Here is a 19666-nt window from a genome sequence, read left to right as displayed (position 1 = left end):
GGTCTTGTGATGGCACAGACCTTCAGCTTGCCTTGTGGGCTTATGTATTTTGCTAGAGATAAACTGACCTCCCCAGAGGCCCCCTGCATTTTACTGGAACACCAGAATCCAGCTCCCTCCCCAAGTCTACCCTCCAGATGTCCCTCTCAGTGATGGGATAAGTGCCTTCATTTAGAGTTTCACATAGGAAAAGCCTCAGGGCTAAGGAGATATTCAAGTTCAGGTCAGAGGCCTCAGCTTCTGAATCTTCCTGATAAGAGATTATGTTACAACAAGCTGAAATAAGGTTAGACAATGAGAAGAACTTCCCAACAAAGGATTAGACATTGAGCAAACAGCAGTGGGGTTGCCTGGGCTCATGCGGGTACGGGCTTGCTGAGAGGCAGAAAGATGAGGTAGATCATGGTTTCTAGCACAGTCCCTCAGTTTCTGGTTCCCCCAAACCAGGAGGGTCCACAGAGCTCTCCTGCGGCTGGGACTGAAAGGAGCCACCTGCTAGTAGAGGGAGGTACCAACCAGTGGAAATGAACAACCTCATGGAAATGTGAATGAACAGCGTGTTGGGGTGAGGGGGAGCAAACGAGCATTAGCAGATGGGAAGCTGGACCCTCACATGAACGTCTGGGTTGCCCCAAGCAAGCCTTTCCCCTGCTCTGGTTCTCTGTCTTCTCTAAGGTTCCTTCTGGCCATACTCAGAGCCGCCAGAGCACCCCACCCAACCCGAGCTAGACTGGCAGGGTAGAGTGAGATGGGGAGAAGAACAGCTGTTCACATCCATCTAAATCCTTTCATTTCAAGAAATGCCAACTGATCCTGAGGTGGGGATTTGTGGTAAAGACTGCTCATGACCTATCCAACTTCCATTCTCCCCTTCTATCTAAATAAACCCTGATATTCTCTTAGGTGAGAATATGTCCATCTAAAAGGCTACATTTATCAGCCTCCCTTCATCTAAGAATGGCCAGTAAGGGACTTCCCAGGTAATCCAGTGGTTGAGAATCCACCTTCCAATGCAGGGGACACGGGTTGGATCCCCGGTCAGGGAACTAAGATCCCACGTTCCGCAGGGCAACTGGAGCCCGCACGTCGCAACTACAGAGCCCTCACGCCACAACTAGAGAGAAGCCTGCATGCCACAACGAAAGATCCCGTGTGACACAACTAAGACCCGACTAAGCCAAAAAAAAAAAAAAAGAATGGCCAGTAAGATGTAAGCAGACATCATTGGGAGGGGGCTTCTGGAAAAGCTGACTCAACTGGTGAATGACTCAGCCTTTTAAGTGTTCCTCCCTTCTTCCTGCCTGGAATGTGTCACGATGGCTGAGCCCCAGCAGCCCCTCGGTGACGTTAAGGCAAAGTGCTCTAAGGCAGGGGTTCCCAAACTTTGCTGCACATCTGAATCATCTCGGGATCTTTCTTTTAAAAAAAAAAAAAAAAAATGCTGATCCCTGGTTCTCACTCCCAGACATTCTGACTTAGTTGATGTGAGGTATGACCAAAGCATCACAAATTTTAAACACCCCCGGGTAATTCTCATATGCAGCAAGGTTTGAGAAGCACCACTGTGAGGAGATCAGAACAGCAAGAGGAAGGGAGCCTGGATCTCTAGTGACCAAGGAACCACCAGAGCAGCCGTGGATAGCCTACTTCTAGACTTAAGAAAGTCACTTTAATTTGTTGGAGACTCTGTAGTCAGGTCTTTGGTTCTGGCAACAGAATGTGATTCCTAACTGCTATAGGACTGAGGGTCCTCGTGCTGCTCCCATCAGCAACCCATTCTCCACAGCACAGTCTAGGGAAAAAAAAAAAAAAAGGTCAGATCCTGCCCTCAGGAATTTCACACGGGGGGCAGTAGGCAAGTACCAGACTTGGTATCGGGCGGGCTTGAGTTCAAATCCTGACTCCACTACCTGCTAACTTCAGGGGCTTGGGCAAGTCCCTCCAGCTGAGCCTCAGCTTCGCCATCTGGAAAATGAGGACGCTGGAAAAGCCTGCATTCTCCCGCACCACTGCGAGCTCCTTGGGGGCAGGTATCCTTCAGCCCTCCCTGCAGTCACAGCGCCCACCTCCCTTCCAGACACTTAGCAACTGCTCATTAAACATTTGCTCGGTTTACATTTGAATTGAATTGCTACGATGGGGCCCCGCTCTGAAATTTTCATTTTCTCTAAACCAAAAAGAGAAGAGAATAAACAAAAGGGCCACATTTCAAAAAGGTAACAGAATTTACCTATTGAAAATCAATGAAAACAACATTTCTGGAGCAGTTTCTTTCGGTCTCTTTAGGTTCAGGTCTGGAAATTCCCTGGCTAGAAGCAGAGTGAGAGAGGCTACTCTCCCAAGCTCCTGACCTTTCCAGTTAGACTACTAAACTAGAAAGTCCCCTGGCTCATAATTTAAAAAATGGTAAGTGCGTTTTTTTTAAGACCCGAGGGTCTAGATGAGCATGGTTGAAACAAAGCTTGGGCAGTGACCTGGAAAACCCAGAAATGCCCTCAGAAAGCCCAAGGGAAGAAGGCATCTGTTTGGGCCTGACTCATTCAGATGCACTGTCTACACCAGCTGTGCCTGAGAATCAACTGGAGAGCTTCTGACCACAGCTGCCTTGATGCCACCTGCAGAGTTTCTGATTCAGGAGGTCTGGGGGTGGAGTCAGGCATCTGTTCTTGAAAAAGCTCTCCAGGTGGCTCTGACATGCCCGCCGGGCTGAGAAACACTTCTCTACACAGCTCCCAACCCTCCAGATAATCAAAGTCAATCCCTGCTGAGTTTCTGGGACTGGAAAGGAACCAAGAAGAGCCTGGGGTGGAATCTCCAAAGCTGGCCAAGCAGTGGCCTCACACCGGCCCTCATCTCTCTCTCTCTCTCTCTCTCTCTCTCTCTCTCTCTCTCACACACACACATACACACACACACACACACACACACACACTGAGGTCACCCACCCCTGCAGCCCCAGCTTCCCACAGGCAGAAGGCCCGGCCTGGGTAGGGGAACTGCGGTTCCAGCCCTCCCTGGCCTGCGACATTTCTCAAAAGCGCAGCCTGCACCTCCTGCTTCCACACGCCACCCACACCCAGGGCTCCCTACCATCTGCCCGCCATCTCCTCTGCTCTCATGAAACAAAGTCCACATAGACTGCCTTAGAGTTTACGAAGTGCTATCACTCTCGGCTCCTCTGTAATCCCAAGAGGTGGGAGCGCCTGAACCAGCCTTCCAGACAAGGACACTGAGCTCAGAGAGGTGAGGCTCCTAGGCCAGGCTCTCTCAGAGGCAGCAAGCTGACCACTGACCCTCCCACCCAAGTCTTTCCATTTGAGTCCAATCCTCTTCCCCGTCTGCCCTTGCTGTTCAAAGAGCAATCTGTGGGCTAGCAGCGTCAGCATCACCCAGGAGTTTGTTGGAAATGCGCAATCTCTGCTCAGCTCCAGACCCACTGAGTCAGAATTTGCATTTTCACAAAATCCCCAGGGGACTCCTTGGGAAGTCCCCTTGAGAAGGAGCCCCGCTCTGTGCTGCAGCCGCATCCCCACCAACCTCCCAGTCCCCAGATGGCCCTTACTCTGTCTCCTCCCCCACCTCAGATGGCCCTTCCTCCCATGGACTCCATCCCTTCCCTGCCTTTCTGGTCCCTGTCCCCTCCTGGGTCTCCTCCTACCTCCCTGATGCCACCTGCTCTGTCTCCTCTTTCTCCTCCCAACCCCAGGGCATTGGTCTCAGCCCAGTCTCCTCTCTCACTCTACTCTCTCTTCCTTGGCAATTTTATCCCACCTCGTGGTCTCACCTCACATCATTGTGTAGACATAAATCCAGATGTGCAAGTCCACCACTCAGAACAGATCTCTCCCCTGAGCACCGCCGCTCATGTCCATCAACATCTCTCCCAGACATCCCAGCACCAGAATCCCATGAAGTTCAAAACTGCACTGGCATTGTCATTCAAATAAAACTATTCACCGAGGCCTTGCTAAGTGCCAAGAACAGTGCTCAGGGCTTTCCAGGTATGGCTTATTGCATGCTTATCACAAACTCATCTGACAAGCAGAAGAGCCACGGCTTTGAAAGCAGATGTAATTTCTCGGGCTCTCACAGCTGGTTCAAACACGGGTTCCTTACCCAGAAGTCCAGGCATTTAATTGCTTCACTCCACTGCCCCAGACCTGTCTGACTTCCCATGGCCTTCACTCCATCTCATTGCCATTGTGTGCCAAGCCTCCCAACACCAAACTTCAGAGCCGTTTTCAGCTCCCATCCCTTGCCCAAGCTCTGAAATACTGTCAGGACCCAATGATTGTACAGTCTCACTTCTCGCCTTTTGTAACAGTCTCTGACTGGATCCTTCCTCCATCCCCAACCTCCTACAGTCTATGCTCTACATGGCAGCCAGAGGGATTCTATTAAAAAGGTGTCAGTTCATGTCTGTCCTCTGCTCAAAACCCTCCCATGGCCCCCACCTCTCTCAGGATAAAATCCAAAGTCCTGGGCTTCCCTGGTGGCGCAGTGGTTGAGAATTTGCCTGCCAATGCAGGGGACACGGGTTCAAGCCCTGGTCCGGGAAGGTCCCACATGCCGCGGAGCAACTAAGCCCATGCGCCACAACTACTGAGCCTGCGCTCTAGAGCTCACGAGCCACAACTACTGAGCCTATGTGCCACAACTACTGAAGCCTGCGCGCCTAGAGCCCGTGCTCCACAACAAGAGAAGCCACTGCAATGAGAAGCCTGCGCACCACAACAAAGAGTAGCCCCCGCTCGCCGCAGCTAGAGAAAGCCCGTGCGCAGCAACGAAGACCCAACGCAGCCAAAAATAAATTAATTAAATAAATTAATTAATTAAAAAAAAATCCAAAGTCCTTACTTAGCCTTCAAGGCTGCAAACAACCTGCCCGCATTAACTCTCTAACCCCACCTCCTACTCCCTTCCCCATGGCTCACTCTGCTCCAGCCATACTGGACTCCTCGTTGTTACTAAGTAGTCCAGGCATGTTTCTACCCCAGGGCCTTTGCACTGGCTATTCTCCTGCCTGGATCACACTTCCTGCAGACATCCACGGGGCTTCCTCCCTCCTCCCTCGGGCATCTTCAGGTCTCTGCTCTGGTGGCACATACTCAAGGAGCACTTCTACCCCCAACTAATGGGTATGAACTTGAACCACAGCCTACCACACCTTGTCCCCTTAGCTGCTTTACCCTTATTTTATAAAATTCATCACCATAGAATGCATTACTTATTCACTGACTTGTTTACTGCCTGTTTCCCCTCAACTTGAACTTAAACTCTAGGAGAATAAGAGCATGTTTATTTCATCAAACATCTCAAGTGCCACTTACAGAGGCTTCACTTACATGTTTGTTGGTTGGCTGCAGTTCTTGTACCCACTGCCTCCTGTCCATTCTCACAGTCACCACCCTGGATCAAGCTCTCATTACGACTTCCCCAGACAACTTCTGGATCTCATGACCAGTCTCCCTCCGCCTGACCGCAGCCTCTTCAAACACAGAGCTGCACGGCTACCCAGCCTGATATGAGGTACCTGGGCTCATATCAACCCATTCCCCTGCTCAACACCCTCACAAACCCAAGATTCCAGCCTACTCCCCACAAGCACAGGCTTTATAATCAGCAAATCTGGGTTCAAGCCCAGCTCTGCCCCTTGGACAAGTAACTTCATCCTTCTGAGCCCTCAGTTTACTCATTGGTAAAATGGGCTGATGAGTGACTCTCTCTTAAGGGATTATGGTAAGGATTAAAGAAGACAATACATATTCCTTATCTCAGCCTGGGCAGCAAATGTTAGCAGTTTTTATTATTATTCCTTTACTGTTCCAACTCTAACCACCCTGACTCCCTTTCAACCTACGCTCCAGCCCAAATCAACGACTCACAACTCCCCCCACACACCCAGGTTCTTTACGCTCCATGCCTTTGCCATAATGAGTCCTCCACCTGGGATGCCCTTCTCACTCCTTACTTCTATGCCCTTCTCCTCTACTTCTGGTTCAAATGCCCCCTCCTCTACCAGGCCTTGGAAGTAATTTCCTCCCTCTTCAAATTCCCACAGCCCTTTATCTGCCCTTGTCACATGGCATTTATCAAGATCGTCCAGGAACCACCATCGTGTATGTGATTCCTCTCCCCTTCTCCTTGAGAGCTTCTTATTTATCTCAGTAGCCCTGTCAATGCTCAGAACAGGGCCTTGCTCAAGGGAAGTGCTCAGTAAATATTTAATGAATGGCAAGAGGGACACCATACTGTTTTCCAGCCCCCAAATCAGAAGATCCACTGGGATCGAGTCTACAAGCCACTTCTTACCAGCTGTGTAACCTTAAGCAAGTTCTTAAACTCTTAGAACCTTGGTTTTCCCATCTGTTAAATAGGGACAATAGGACCCCCTGTTCTGACCTCTCAGAATGTTACGGAATCAAAGGAGGTAGACACATGAAAATGCTTGGCAATGCACGTGGTACTTACACACCTATAAGATATGGTCGTCATAACCAACGATTCTCCCCTGAAAAGTTCATTCCTATTTGCCCAAAAAGATGCCTGAAAGAATCATCATCGAATGCAAGGCAGGATGTCAAGTGAGTTTTACTTTCTTCCTTATACTTTTATGTTTACTCTGATTGGTTTTGCAGAGAACACGTGTTACTCATAGACTTGGGAAAAGGGAGATTGCGTTGCTTAAGAAAAAAGATTCATTCCTTTGGGTTAAGCATTGCTTTTGCCTTCCATATCAGCATTTAAATGCAATAGGGGCCCCTTAACACCTAGTATCAGCCGTCAGCAGATGTGTGCCTGCAAAGCAGGGTCTCTGACTATGGGCAGGAAGATGCAGAAGAGGGGCCATACCCAGGTTCACAAAGAGGCAGCTCTGCCGAGGCACAGGCCCCTGCTCTGCACACAACCCAACCAGGCCCCACCAGAGAGCTCTCCTCCAGCCTAGGGTTCAGGAAGTGTGGCTTTGGCCACAGGCGAATGCCCTGGGACACTGGGGTGGGGACACAGGAGGCGGAGGGCGGCCTGGGGCTTCAGAAGGCCCTAAGGAGCTCCCGTGGGCCCCAGGCTAAGCTCATCCTACTGGGAGTCTTGAGGCCAAGGGAGCCCAGGAAAGGCAAGAAGCAATGTGACAGCCAAGCCCTCCCCCTGCTGGCCATTTCTGGAGTGGCAGTGCCAGCAGCACAGGGCAGGGTCCCCAGACACACACCCTCACACCTGGAGCCTAGTCAGGTTCAGGTGTCCAGAGGCATGTCAGAGCTGGGGAGCGCTCTTCCAGTACTGAGTGGCCCAAGGTCCCATCTCCCAGGCCCCCTGTTTTTGCCAGGTGGGGCATCTCCTGGCCCATCCTCCCTGAGTCCAGCCACAAGGAGATGAAAGGGAGGAGTGGGGGAGAGGAAGGCAGACGAAGGGGAGGGGGGAGGGTGTGGGGGAGAGGAGGGTCCTCACACTGCTGCCTCTGTCTCACTCCTCCCAGGCCCACCTGCGCCTCCTGGGCAGCTGGAGAAGCCATGGCTGCTACCACTGCCCGGATTTCCACTCCCGCCCCCAGGTATTGATTTCCTGCATCATTCATTTGTTGGCCTTGGCAGCTGTGATTAGCTCCCTCCATTCTCCCTATGGAGCCCTCACCCGTCCCTCCATGTTCCAGCAAAGCAGAGCTAATACCAGGCTCTAATCGAGGCTTTGTCACCCTGGCCCCAGCAGCTCACAGCCAGGCCTGGCCAATTACAAGTAGGCTCTTGGCATGTCCCCAGCCCGCCTCTCGAGGGTGCCTTCCTGGCTAGCAAATTCATCCTCTCTAACCACCCCCAGCCCCATTCCCCAGAGCCCCCTTCCAGGCAGGAAGCACAGGTTTGCAGCCTGCAGTGTACGATGGGACATCATGGGGCTCTTGACCTGAAGGAGGACTCTCTGGCCCGACGTCAGGCCTGGGAGCCCTCAGACTAGCACAGGGGTCCACTTAAACTCGGTGGGGCAGGGGTGCAGACGATGCTGACAAAGCAAACAAAACAGCCTGGATTTGTGGGCGCAAGGCCCTCTTTCTCCCTCATGTAGTTTCTATAACTGAGAAGGAAGAAGGGACAGAGGCAGGGATCTTCTTGAGGACATTTAGAAACCCCCAAGCCTTCTGCTTGCCCTGGGAGGCAAGAGTTTTCTGATGCGATGCCTTCCTTCTCCAGGGGACAGCCAGTTTCAAGGCATGGGGTAGAAATGCCAGTGAAAAATCCCAAGGGCGCCCACACTCAGATCAACACCCAGAAGACGGCACTGGGAGACACACTTCCTGAAATTCTCTCTCTGCACCCCTCAGAGGAGGGAAAAAAACCTGACTTGGTGATAATTCTGTAAGCTATGTTGCTCCTGTCAAATTATTCAACATCTGTCTTCATGTTCCCACAAAAATTAGCATAGGATAGTAGTTTCTGATGACACCTTTGGTGAAATATTTTGACTTCCACCAGTAAGTTGCAAACAACCTGTCTTAAGGATAATGTCAATTTGCACTCCTGCATATTAAATAATCCAGGGGTTTGTTGTGTTTTTGTAAAGGAGAGGAGTCCCACTGACCTGCCCCTGGCTGGACGTCCAGCAGCTATGGAAGGAAGAGAGGAAGCCAGGATGGAGGAGGGGGTGTTTTCTGATGCTATCCACACATAGATTATTCCTCCTCCATCACCTAGCTACTGTCTTTGCCCCAGAACTAGGCGTCTGGGGCCAGCCCACCCCCCTGGCTTGCCAGAAAGCAGATTACAGGATCCACTGGGAGCACAACAAACTGGGCCAGGAGATTGGGAGGTAGGAGGGAAGAGGGGACAGGCTCCAAATGGACCATCTGGTCCAGTACTCAGCTCCTGTAGCATCTGTGCCCCCAAGAAGAGCAAAACCACCTGACCAGACTGACAGCGCCTCCCCAGCCCTATTGTAGACAGCGGACCTCAGAGACGACAAGAGCACACTCAGAGGGAAGCCAGGCATAGGGCTCCAGGCACCTGCCTCCCACCAGCCTCATCAGAGACCCACAGCCCAGGCCAGATCCTGATGGGTTTATCCTACACAGCCTGCTCTTCCTCCCTCTCCTCAATTCAGCTTCCATGTCAATCTGCCCCTCCCTCAGCCACACAGGCTGGGGTTCCCTCCCTCCGGCACACTTTTTCTTTTGTGCCTTGAGTAAAACCTGCCTCCCTTCTCACTGCCAGGGAAGCTGAGGTCCCCTCCGGCTGCCAGCCTAGGACTCCATGACTCTCCCTAAGCAGAGACTCTCAGAGAGACCCCACTACGCTGCTGGAAACCATCCTAGACAGGGTTCTTGGAGAGAAAGAATTTCAAGAAGCATTTCCTCAACTTCCCCCCAACAATGGCCCTTCATTCGTGCAACAAGTACTTGCCAGCTCCTGCTGTGTGCCGGGCACCGTGCTAGGTGCTGACATACAATGATGGGCATGAGTGGCCATCCCTCACCCCTACACTCTACTCTTTCTCAAACTGCTTCATCTGCTTTGGGGGGCGGGTGGAGCAGAAGAACTAGCTCACCATATGATTTCTTTTTTTTTTTAAGAACTAATATTTTTTTAATTAATTAATTTATTTTTGGCTGCGTTGGGTTTTCGTTGCTGCACGCGGGTTTTCTTTAGTTGCGGTGAGTGGGGCTACTCTTCATTGCGGTGCACGGGCTTCTCATTGCGGTGGCTTCTCTTGTTGTGGACATGGGCTCTAGGTACGCGGGCTTCAGTAGTTGTGGCTTGCGGGCTCTAGAACGCAGGCTCAGTAGTTGTGGTGCATGGGCGTAGTTGCTCCGCGGCATGTGGGATCTTCCGGGACCAGGGCTCAAACCCGTGTACCCTGCATTGGCAGGCGGATTCTTAACCACTGCGCCACCAGGGAAGCCCCTCCCATACTATTTCTTTAACCCAGACCCGGTGATACCATAGTTCTCCCTTCTGCTATATCTGGCCAAAGCGTCTAGCATCACAAGGAACTCGGCAGCCTCTTGTGGTCCTCCTCCTCACTAGATCCACCACTCTCCATCCACCTCGATTAAGACTTCTCACCCTGCAGTTCCCCTGAGGCCTTCCTTGGAGTAATGCTCTCAAAGGGCAAGTGGAAAGAATGTTACTCAAGAGTTCCGGGTTGGCCCCAGTGCACAGCAACACACCTTGGTGAGCTCTGAGTGAGAGCAGCTGGGACCCAGGCACACGAGGGAGTGGAGAAAATACAGAGAAAGGGGGACTTACAAGCCAACGGCTAAATCCTGGCCCCAAAGTACTCTGAATCAGTGTCCACAGAAACTACTGCCCCACCCCCTGCCTTCATTGCTGAGGTTTCCAGGCTAGGCTCAGGGGAGCCTCTTCAAGATGGGTCCCATGCAGCCCCGGATAAGGTTGAAGAAACTGGAGGGGATAGAGAAGAGGAATGGCCAGGAGATGGGCCTGCCAGATCTGCCCAAGGGCACTCAGAGGGAGGAGCAGGGTGGAGGATAGCAGCAGAAGCGGAGGGCTCCCCATCGCTCTCCAGAGCCCCTGGGGTGTGGTGAGAAGGCAAAGACCTCAGCAGGTCCCTCCTTAGGCCACCTCTCAAGGAGACAGTGAAGCTGTAGGGAAACCTTGAGGAGAAAAAAGAAAGAGGACCCCCCAGTACACCCTGATGTCTTCCCCTACCCTGGGGAGGCCAAGGCCCTTGGAAGACGCTCAGTGGCCTCCTCTCCACAATGCAGCCTCTCTCAGTCCCTGCTGCATTCTTCCTCCTTCTTTCCCTTTCTGGCCTATGTAAAGAGCCAGGCAGTAAGAGACACACAAACTAATTAAGAAGCAGAGTTTGGCCAGATGCCTGGGCCAGCCTCCCCAGGGAATTAAGCCCAAGCCAGCTAGCTGTGTAGAGCCAGGAGGATGTCACCTCCCAGATACCCCCAGGACACCCCTCCCTCTTGCCAGGCTCAGGGAGACAGGCCAGGCATCCCCAGAAGGAAGCATTTAGCATCTGCACTTGAGGCTGGCAGCTGAGGGACAATGCCTCTGCCCCCGCCCCCTCAACAGAATAGGTCAAACCCTCTCCCGGTCTAAAGGTGAATAATTAGGTCCTCAACCCTAGAGAAAGAAGGAAAGAGAATCTTCCTCACTCCAGCTACACATCATTAAAAAAGTGACCTATACAGACCACCCTGCAGTTAGAAGAAGGTAAAGTAAGGGCCACCGGGCCCCAAAGACTTTTTGTGCTGTGGGTCAGGGCATTGCTGGCTGCCAGAACTCAGAGGGAAAGTCCCCGAGAGGGATGAGCCCTCGTCCTCCTGAACGGATGATGCCCACTCCCGGGATCTTTCTCCCGGAAAATCCACGAGGGAGAAGGAAGAAGGGGTAACCAGAGTTCCCTGGGCGCCTGAGAGTGTGGGTGCGGACGCGGGAGCAAAGCTGCGTGGCAGGAGGCAGAGTTTCGACACGTAGCCTGATGGGTGCGTGCAGTGTTTGCTTTTCTGGGGACTGTGGCTGAATGTGTGCGCGCAGGCAGAAGGAAGGTGGGGCTGGGGTTTTGTAGCTGGGAACCGGGGACAGGAAGAACTAACTGGCTCAGGAGAGGTCCGAAAAGGGATTCTGGGGCCTTGGGAGCCGGATCTAGGGGATGCCTGCATCCGCTTGGGCTGTCAAGAAGCGAAGCAGCGAAGCCCAGCGAGAGCCGGGAAGGCGAGCCAGCCGCCGGGCCGCGGTACTGACAGCCGGCTCGCTCGCCAGCCGGGCGCAACTCCGCATCGTGCATCGCTCGGCTTCCACTCCGGAGGCCGAGCCAGGGTGGGATGAGGTTTCGGTGCAAGTCGTTTTCCCAGCCCCCGGTGTGCGGTCTGTCAGGGTCTCCCGAGCCAACTGGGTGCTCTCAAGGGTTCCGATTCACTCCCACCCCTGGCAGGGTTTGGGAAAGTGGGTACTACCTCCCCCTGGCATCCCTGGCTTCACGCCAGACCCTACAACCTGTCTCCGTGCTCTGAAGCAGCTAGCTCGATCTCCTCGCTCTCTGGAAAAGGGCGGGGACCCGGGCATCCACTCCAGAGTCCGAGCCGGGGTACCCACCAAACCCGGGCAGCGCGCACTTTGCGCCTTTTGCAAAGTTTCCGCGCGGTGCTAAGCCGGCATGGAGCGGGACGCGGGCTCTTACCGTAGACTCCTTGTCCCTGGCAGTGTAAGGGGATCAGCGCCAGAAGTAGAAGGCAGGTCACCTCCATCTTCACGGCCCGTGCTTCATCCCCGCGAGGCGGCACAGCCCGAGAGGCGGTGGGGGGCGCCTCCGCCGGGGCCCTGCGATGCCCCTTGCGTCTTCCCCTTCCCCGAGAGGCGACGGAGGGGGCGGCGGCGGCGGCGACGGAAATCAGGAGGCTGAGGAGTCGGCGGTGGCGGCGGCAGCGACCTGGGTTTCTCCTCCGGCGGGGCCGCTGCCCGCGTGGGAACGCAGGGGGCGCTGGCCCGGCCCCGGGTGCCTCGGCGCGCCCGGCGCAGCAGCCAGCGCCCCGGCCCGAGAAGTCCGGCCGCCGAGCCTCTCCGGGTTCCCAGGGATGTCCGCTCGGGGTTCTGGGCGCCAGGGACCCCTTTGCGGAGGCGAAGGCGCTTCGATCCAACAGGCCACCGACGACTGACAAACTTGTCGTTTCCCCGCCCAGCGGACGCCCCTCCGCGGAGCTGGGGCGGGGAGGCCGGGGCTCCGCTGGGGTTAATCCGCTGTCTCCAGTTCTGCGGCTGGTGCTGGGGGCTCAATGGCCCGACCCAAGGGGGCCGGGCTGGGCGTCCTCTCGGAGGCGAAAAGCCTCGGCTCTGGCCCTCCTGAGCAGGGGAGAAGCGCGGGCTAGGCTCCGCGGAGGGGCGAGAGTCACGGGTCCACGGGTCCGCGAAGTTAGCCGAGCCACCGAGGAACCCCGGGGAGGAATCGCGCCCCAGCGCCCCGCGGGAATCAGGAGAGCAATTCCATCCAAGAGAGACCCCAGAACGCGGGGAAAGAAGGAAAGTTTGAGTCGTTTGAAAAATATTCGCGCTCTCGCCAAGGCCTGGGCTGCGGCGCGGGAATCGCTCGCCGCCTCTGCTCGCCTCGCTCCGCTCCCGCCGTCTGGCCGTGGCGGTGGCGCTCCCGGGCTCGGCGCTCTCGGGAGAGCCGGGATGCGCCGCGACCCAAGTTGGTCGTCCCCGTCCCCGCCCCCGCCCGGCGGCCTCCGCCGGCGGGGGCCCAGAGCAGGCGGGGCCGGGCCGGGCTGCCGGGCGCGGCTGCAGCTGGGCTCCGGGCCGCGAGAGCGCTCCGCTCGCTCGGCAACTTGGGCTTCGCTGTGCTGCTTTTTCCCCGCTCCGAGCTTTTCATTCCGCGCTCCCCCCGCCTCCCCCTCTCCTCCCTCCTCCTCGCGTCTTCTCGTTCGGTCTCTCGCTCTCCCACCCTTTGTCGCTCGCTCTCCTGTTTGATTCCCCTCCAGTTAAAAAAAAGGAGCCAATTAAAGGCAGCGCAGCTCGCCGGGTCCAGCCTCTGTCCAATTTCCTCGCCTCCCCCAGGACCAATTAGAGAAAACAAAACAGGGCTGGGGGAAGCAGACTGCCTTTCTCTCTCTCTCTCCCTCTCTCCCTCTCTTTCTCTCTCTCTCCCCCCTCCCCCTCCCTCTCTCTCCCCTCCCCTCCCCCTCTCTGCACCCCCCCTTCTCTCCCTCTCTCCGCCCCCCCATCCCCCCAGCAGGAAAATGTCAGAAAGCAGAAATGGATCCATCTATCCCGAGGACAGAGGCGAAGAGACGTGGGTTTCGGCGCGGGCTCTGCAGCGCGCTCGCACACTCGCTCTTCGCCCGCCCTTGCACACCCAGACCGGCTGCCCGAGCCGGGTGCACCGATCCCAGTACTCTCGCTGGGCAAGCACGGCCGTTCGCCCCGGGGACTCTAGCCTAGCCTGCGGGGCACTGCCCACTTTGTAAATGTTTTGTACTTCTGGGGGGGCGGGACTGAAGCGGGGGTCGAAGGGAAAGGCCGGGGGCCGGGGCGCCCGCGGCTCTTGGGGTCCTGCAGGCTCGCGAGCCGGTCGCCTGCTGTGAGTCTGCAGGGTTGTCTGCGCGGCCCTGGAGTCCCTCCGCCCCTGGCCGAGCCCCGCCCCTTTCTAGGCAGCCTCGGCCTCTCCCGGCGTCCGGCTTGGGGGCCACCGCCGGAGCAGCTGGCTGAGCCCGGGGCGAAAAGGGTGCGATCAGAGCTCCTGCCCTTGCCTCGGCCCGCAGGTTGCCAACAGGTTTGTCCGCAGGACCCCGCAGCCAGAGCTTCCCCAGGCCACCTTCCATTATCCCCAGCTCGCCCCTCTCTCCGTCCTGCCTCCCCTCAAGACCTCAGGCGCCCCAGGGGCGCCCTCTCTTTCAGCAGCCAAGCCAGGGTCCAGCTCCACCTGCGGGGTCCCGCACTCCCAGACTCCGCTACCTCAAACCGGCCCTCCGAGAGCAGGGATGGGGAGAGTGCTCCTCCCAAACGCCGGCAGGGAGAGGTAAAGGCTAGGAAGCAAGGCGGGCGGCCTCCCCCGCACCTCCGATCGCTTTCCTCTACCCAGGTCTTGCTAATCTCACCTGCTCCACCTGTCGCCGTTATTGATCTCGGCGTGTGCGCAAGGATTGTATTAGGGCTGCCCGTGGGAGCGCGGAAAACCGCAGCAACTAACAAGCGGGGAGATTACAAGCCCTCCTCCCCCACCCCCCGGAACTGCGTAATATCTTGGTTGTGATGGTGGTCCACGACTCTAAGCATTTGTCAAAAGTCAAAGACTGTATACCAAAAAAGACTTTATTTTTCAGTACTCAAATTAAAACAAAATTAAAAAAAAAAAAGCCACCCCTTTCCCAGGCGCATGTCCTGCTGGTTCCCTCCTCTCCTGACCCTCCAGGGGCTAACCCTCACAGGAGCACGTGCCCCCAGCTCCGCAGGTGGGGTGGCAGGAATGGGAGGTGTCTAGAGAAATTCCAGGCAGCATGGGGGGGGGTCGTGCCATCAGGTAACATCTCAGCTTCCTTCTGTCCATCTCGGAAAGTCCGAGACCATCGGAAGAATCTTTTTTTTTTAATTTATTTTATTGGAGTATAGGTGATTTACAATGTTGTGTTAATTTCTGCTGTACAGCAAACTGATTCAGTTATACATATAACATCTTACGGAAAAACCTGAATGAACTTTCTGACCAACCCAATACATACATTCTTATTCATATTCTTTTATCGGAAGAATCTTATTCTGCAGCCCACCCTCCACTTGACCTCTCCTCTTTCAACCCCTCCTTTTTTTCCTCTCCTTCCTTACCTGTGGGTCCAAGGCTGAATAAGGTGAACCAGATCCAACTTAGTTTTGGGCACCCAGCAGATGCCAACAGAAGATTTGTTAAATGAATGAGTGATTCCCATCATAGGCCAGATACCACAGACCTAGGATACCCTCAATGCCACCATCTTTTCTACGCAAATTAAAACAAAATTTAAAAAATTTCACTCCCCACTACCGCCCCCCCCAAACCAAAGAGAAAAGTCCATTTTCTGCCTCACAGAGATACAGAGCTATCAGGCTCTGTATCTTCCCACCAACCTCCCCCACCCAGTCTGAAAAGGAAGTGGCACCAATTGAGGGTGTGATGGTGAGTAGCTTCTTTTATTGTCATCTTTCTCCCATTACTCAAAAATCGTCACCTCCTCCAGGAAGCTCTCAGGGAGTGATCACAGTGATTCCCACCCTCCTTGGCTTTGCCCATTTTGAGTTGAATGGGCACTTGTCCATGTCATTGGAAACTGCCTTCCTATTTTTCAATTAGCTAGTCCAACCCCAAATAGTTAATTGATCCTCTTTGGCTTTGGGGTGCATTACTGGTGAACAAGGAACCCCACTGACTCAGCTGACAGTCACTTGAATTTACCATCTCTGAATACCGACACTGGCCTAGAGAGAGAAGAGTTGCGATGGGGGAGGGATAAAAGGGAGGGGGAGCAGAGAACCAAATTCTAGCCAGGCTGGGACTGAACATTTGCTATAGCTAATCCACTTGTGAATACTCTGCAGCTAATTGTATGCAGTGTAAATACCTTGACAGCCTGCTTGCGCGTGCCTGTAAATTCAGTCATCTCCTCCACTAGGTGTGCCTTGCCTGTTGCCTCTGACAGAGCCCTGAGTCTGACAATGGGAGGCAGCCTGGGAAGGAAAAGAGCACTAGGCTTGGGAGCCATCTGTCCTGAGCTCCAGTCTTAACCTCTCTAGGCCTCAGGTTCCCCAGCTGTAAAGTGAGTAGGGTCCCTATTTCAGAGTGGTTGAGAGAAGCGAGTGATAATAGTAATAGCTGACACCACATGCCAGGCACTGTTCTAAGCCCTTCACGTGTATTAACTATTTAATCCTCATAACAACTATGTGAGATAGGACTGTTATTCTCATAGAATAACATAGAAAGATTCAGTGATTCACGCAGCTGCTAAGTGGCTGAAGTGGGCTCTGCGGCCTTGCTCTTTCCCACTGTTCGGTACAGAAGAGACGTAAGGGCCTAGGTATTTAGGAAATATTTTCACAAGAAGTGTTCCTATTCTCTTCTCGAATAGAGAACAGTCCTCTGGGCCCCAAATTGGGCTCTTGGGGGGTGGGGGATGAGAGCTAGACCACTGGACCTGAGGCATCCATGAAGCGGACCACTGGGCACAGGCTGTCTGGAGGCTCGATGGTCAGCACCCAACTGCCAACTCTTGGGTTCCACACATGATATTCTAAGAAGAACCCCATTATTTTGCCCTAGAGAAAGCCCAGCCTGCCACCTCCAGGAAGACTAAGTAACTAGCTGCTGAGTGGGGGGGGGGGGGGGGTACGTGAGAGGCCAGGGAACCAGGAGCCCCAGATCTCAGCCAAGCAGTGCAGCTTCGGGCTTTTGTTGTGAGAGTTTCTTACTAGAAAGCTCTCCCGTCTCCTCCCGCCTCTCGCTCACTCGCTCGTCTCCAGCAAGGCAGAGCCTGGGAGAGGAAAAAGGGAGAGAGAGAGAGTCTTTGCGGGAATAGCGTCATCACCTTGCAAGGGAAATTGTCTCTGAAAATCGTGCAGTGAGAGGTATTGATTCAATCTAGGGGCAAGCCACTTTCTGGTCAGGTGGGGGAAGGCTGGCTGGGAGGAGTGAGGAACGGGGAGAGTTATGACCCCACTGAAAGACCAGTTTATTAATTCCAGCTCTAACAAATAGCCAATTTAACAGTTCCAGCTGCTAATTAGTAAGCAGTTAACTCCTGTTATAAATCGTGCTGCTCGAGACTAGTAATATTGCAATCCTGCAATGACATCCTCAGAAAGGAAGGGCCATAGAGACTTCTGTTGTTCAAAGGGTCTGTAGCCCCCTCCACTGCCCCCTCAATCCATACCCTCAGCAGGTTCTCTGCTCATGGAATGCAGGATTCAGAGCAGGGACATATGGACCTGACCATATGTTCACCACTCATTCATTTAAGAAATACTTAATAGGCTCCTGCTATGTGCCAGGCACTACCCTAGGCACTGCAAATTCAACGTGAACAAAACAGACAAGAACCCCTCCTCTCATGGAGGTGACATTCTAGTGAAGAGACAGACAATATAGTCTATAAATAGTATTTAGATGGTAAGGAAAATACCAAAAGCTAGGAAGAGGAGCAGGAAATGTGAGGCCTGAAATGTTAGAGAAGGTGTCCAGAGAAGACCCCATTGACACTTGAGTCATGACCTTAAAGAGAAGAGAGATCAAACCGTGCCGATGTCCGGGGGAAGAACATTGCAGGGAGAGGGGGCAGCAAGTGCAAAGGCACTGCGGTGGTGAGGAGTGTTTGGCTGTAGCTGAGTAGATGAGGGAAGAGTAGTAGGAGCTGAGATCAGAGAAGTTAAGGGGGCAGGTCATTTGGGTTTTGCGTTCATTGCAGGATGCTGGACTTTACTCTGAGTAAGATGGGAGTTATGACAGCGTTATGAAGAAAAGAGGGACAGGATCTGACTTTAATTTAGCAGGCTTGTTCTGGCTCTGTGTGAGGAATTGATTGAAGGGGGTGCCACAACATCCCTAGCACCTGACACGGTGCCTGGCACTTAGTGGATGCTCAATAAATACTTGTCATAAAATGACAAACGAAAATTCATGGGGCTAGATTGTGAGAATGGGAACCATGATCACTTTTGAAAGTCCAATTTATTTGGATTCTCTTGTAAATTATTTTACAACCCTACAAGGGTGCCTGCGCATTTGAATTTTTCAAGGAGTTCCACATCCACCATCCTACTTGGTCCTTAAGTGAAGACATGTGGCCCTCACCATTTTACAGATGTGAAAACTGAGGCAAAGAGACATTCACTGACTGGCTTAACAGTGTGTTACTAAAATACCAGTCCTAGAACGGTGGGGTTGGGGGATGCAAAAGAGACAGGAGTCTCTCCCCCGCATTTCTGGCCACGGTCATGATTGCACCCTGCCTCACTGTGAGATCTTCCCTCTCTGGCTTCCAGATTCTCATTTCCGCAATAAGCAGATGTGCCTCAACTCCAAAGCGTTATGAGCTGTGTCAGAGACCTGGATGCTACCATTTCTCAAGTGAGGGTCACGTGGTCTGTCTCAAGCTCCCTTTGTCCACACTAATGTTAGAACAGGGGAAGTTTTAACTTTTTTGAGCTGACAGTTCAGTGGACCAGAAGTAATTTGGTTTTAGCACCAGCTTGGAAACACATGGTCTTCCCACTCTGAGGAGGCGTAAGGAGCACTGATTTACCCAGCTCCACTTCCCCACGGGGTGGGTCTAGGAAGGGGGTGAATAGGCTGGAAAAGTCAGGTTCTCTTGACTATTTATCCATTAATTCAATAAATATTTATTAATCCAGGCATTGTGCCTGCATCATACTGAGCATTCTGGTGGAGACATCCAACAAGTAAAGTCCCTCAGGAAGCCCCAGTCTGAGGAGACACAGCCCTGCCCTCAGGTAGCCCCAGGCTGAGGGGAGACATATCCATGCCCTCAGGGAGCCCCGGTCTGAAGGAGGAGACACAGCTCTACCCTCAGGCCCCCCACCTGGAGTGGGGAGACTGCTACTAAAGGTTCATAGATCCTGGCATAAAAAAGGAGCCAGGATATAGACACAGGAACAGATACACTGATAACAGCAATAAACTACCCACTACACGGGTAAATGCTAACGGCATAAGGAACAAGGACAGCACGCGGTGTGGTTACTCTGACTCTTGGCTCTACTGCAAGATTGTTTCATACCCCTAAGCCTGGTTGCCTGCAGCCTTCCAAGTCTCAACCAAGCCCAAGGGAAGCAGCCTGGTGTTTTATTTGGGTGTTTCTCCCAATGCAAATGTCTCTCTGGGCTCCTGGGAACCCGGCCTGCTTGAAAGCGAAACTGTGAAGCTGGCAGGCAGCATCAACACCCACTGGGAGGAGAACCCACTCTCTCTGGGGGCCAGGCGCCACCCCAGCCAGAAGCCTCATCCCTGCCTCACTCCACTAACCTCCCTAGGAAGACACACCTGGCTAAGGGGGCGGCAGAGCATCTGGAGACCAGCTCCTCTCTGAAGGCCCCGCCTGTTACTCTGGTCTCATGGATGTCACCTCCCACACCAGGCTTAGAGTGGCATCTGTGCGGTGTGCTCGGTTTCCACATGTGCTGTGAGCTCAAGGGCAGGGTGGGTGTCCTTCTCCTGTTTGGATCACTCGTAG

At 53.8% G+C, this 19666-nt stretch overlaps 1 protein-coding gene across 2 annotated transcripts in view; it reads right to left on the bottom strand.

The window, feature by feature from the left end:
• The window catches only part of MDGA1 (MAM domain containing glycosylphosphatidylinositol anchor 1), a 55087-nt gene extending 42580 nt beyond the window's left edge, over nt 1–12507 (bottom strand). For both annotated transcript variants that reach the window (XM_079934077.1, XM_079934078.1), the window contains exon 1: nt 12139–12507. In XM_079934077.1, coding sequence (XP_079790203.1) covers nt 12139–12205 — 67 coding nt within the window. In that variant the 5' untranslated portion in view covers nt 12206–12507. The remainder of the gene's footprint in view (nt 1–12138) is intronic.
• Nucleotides 12508–19666: the final 7159 nt, after the last annotated feature.

Source organism: Stenella coeruleoalba (assembly GCF_951394435.1).
Source record: "Stenella coeruleoalba genome assembly, chromosome: 10".
Taxonomy (NCBI): Eukaryota; Metazoa; Chordata; class Mammalia; order Artiodactyla; family Delphinidae; genus Stenella; species Stenella coeruleoalba.
Note: the sequence above shows the minus strand (reverse complement) of the source record. Positions and strands in the feature narration are given on the sequence as shown.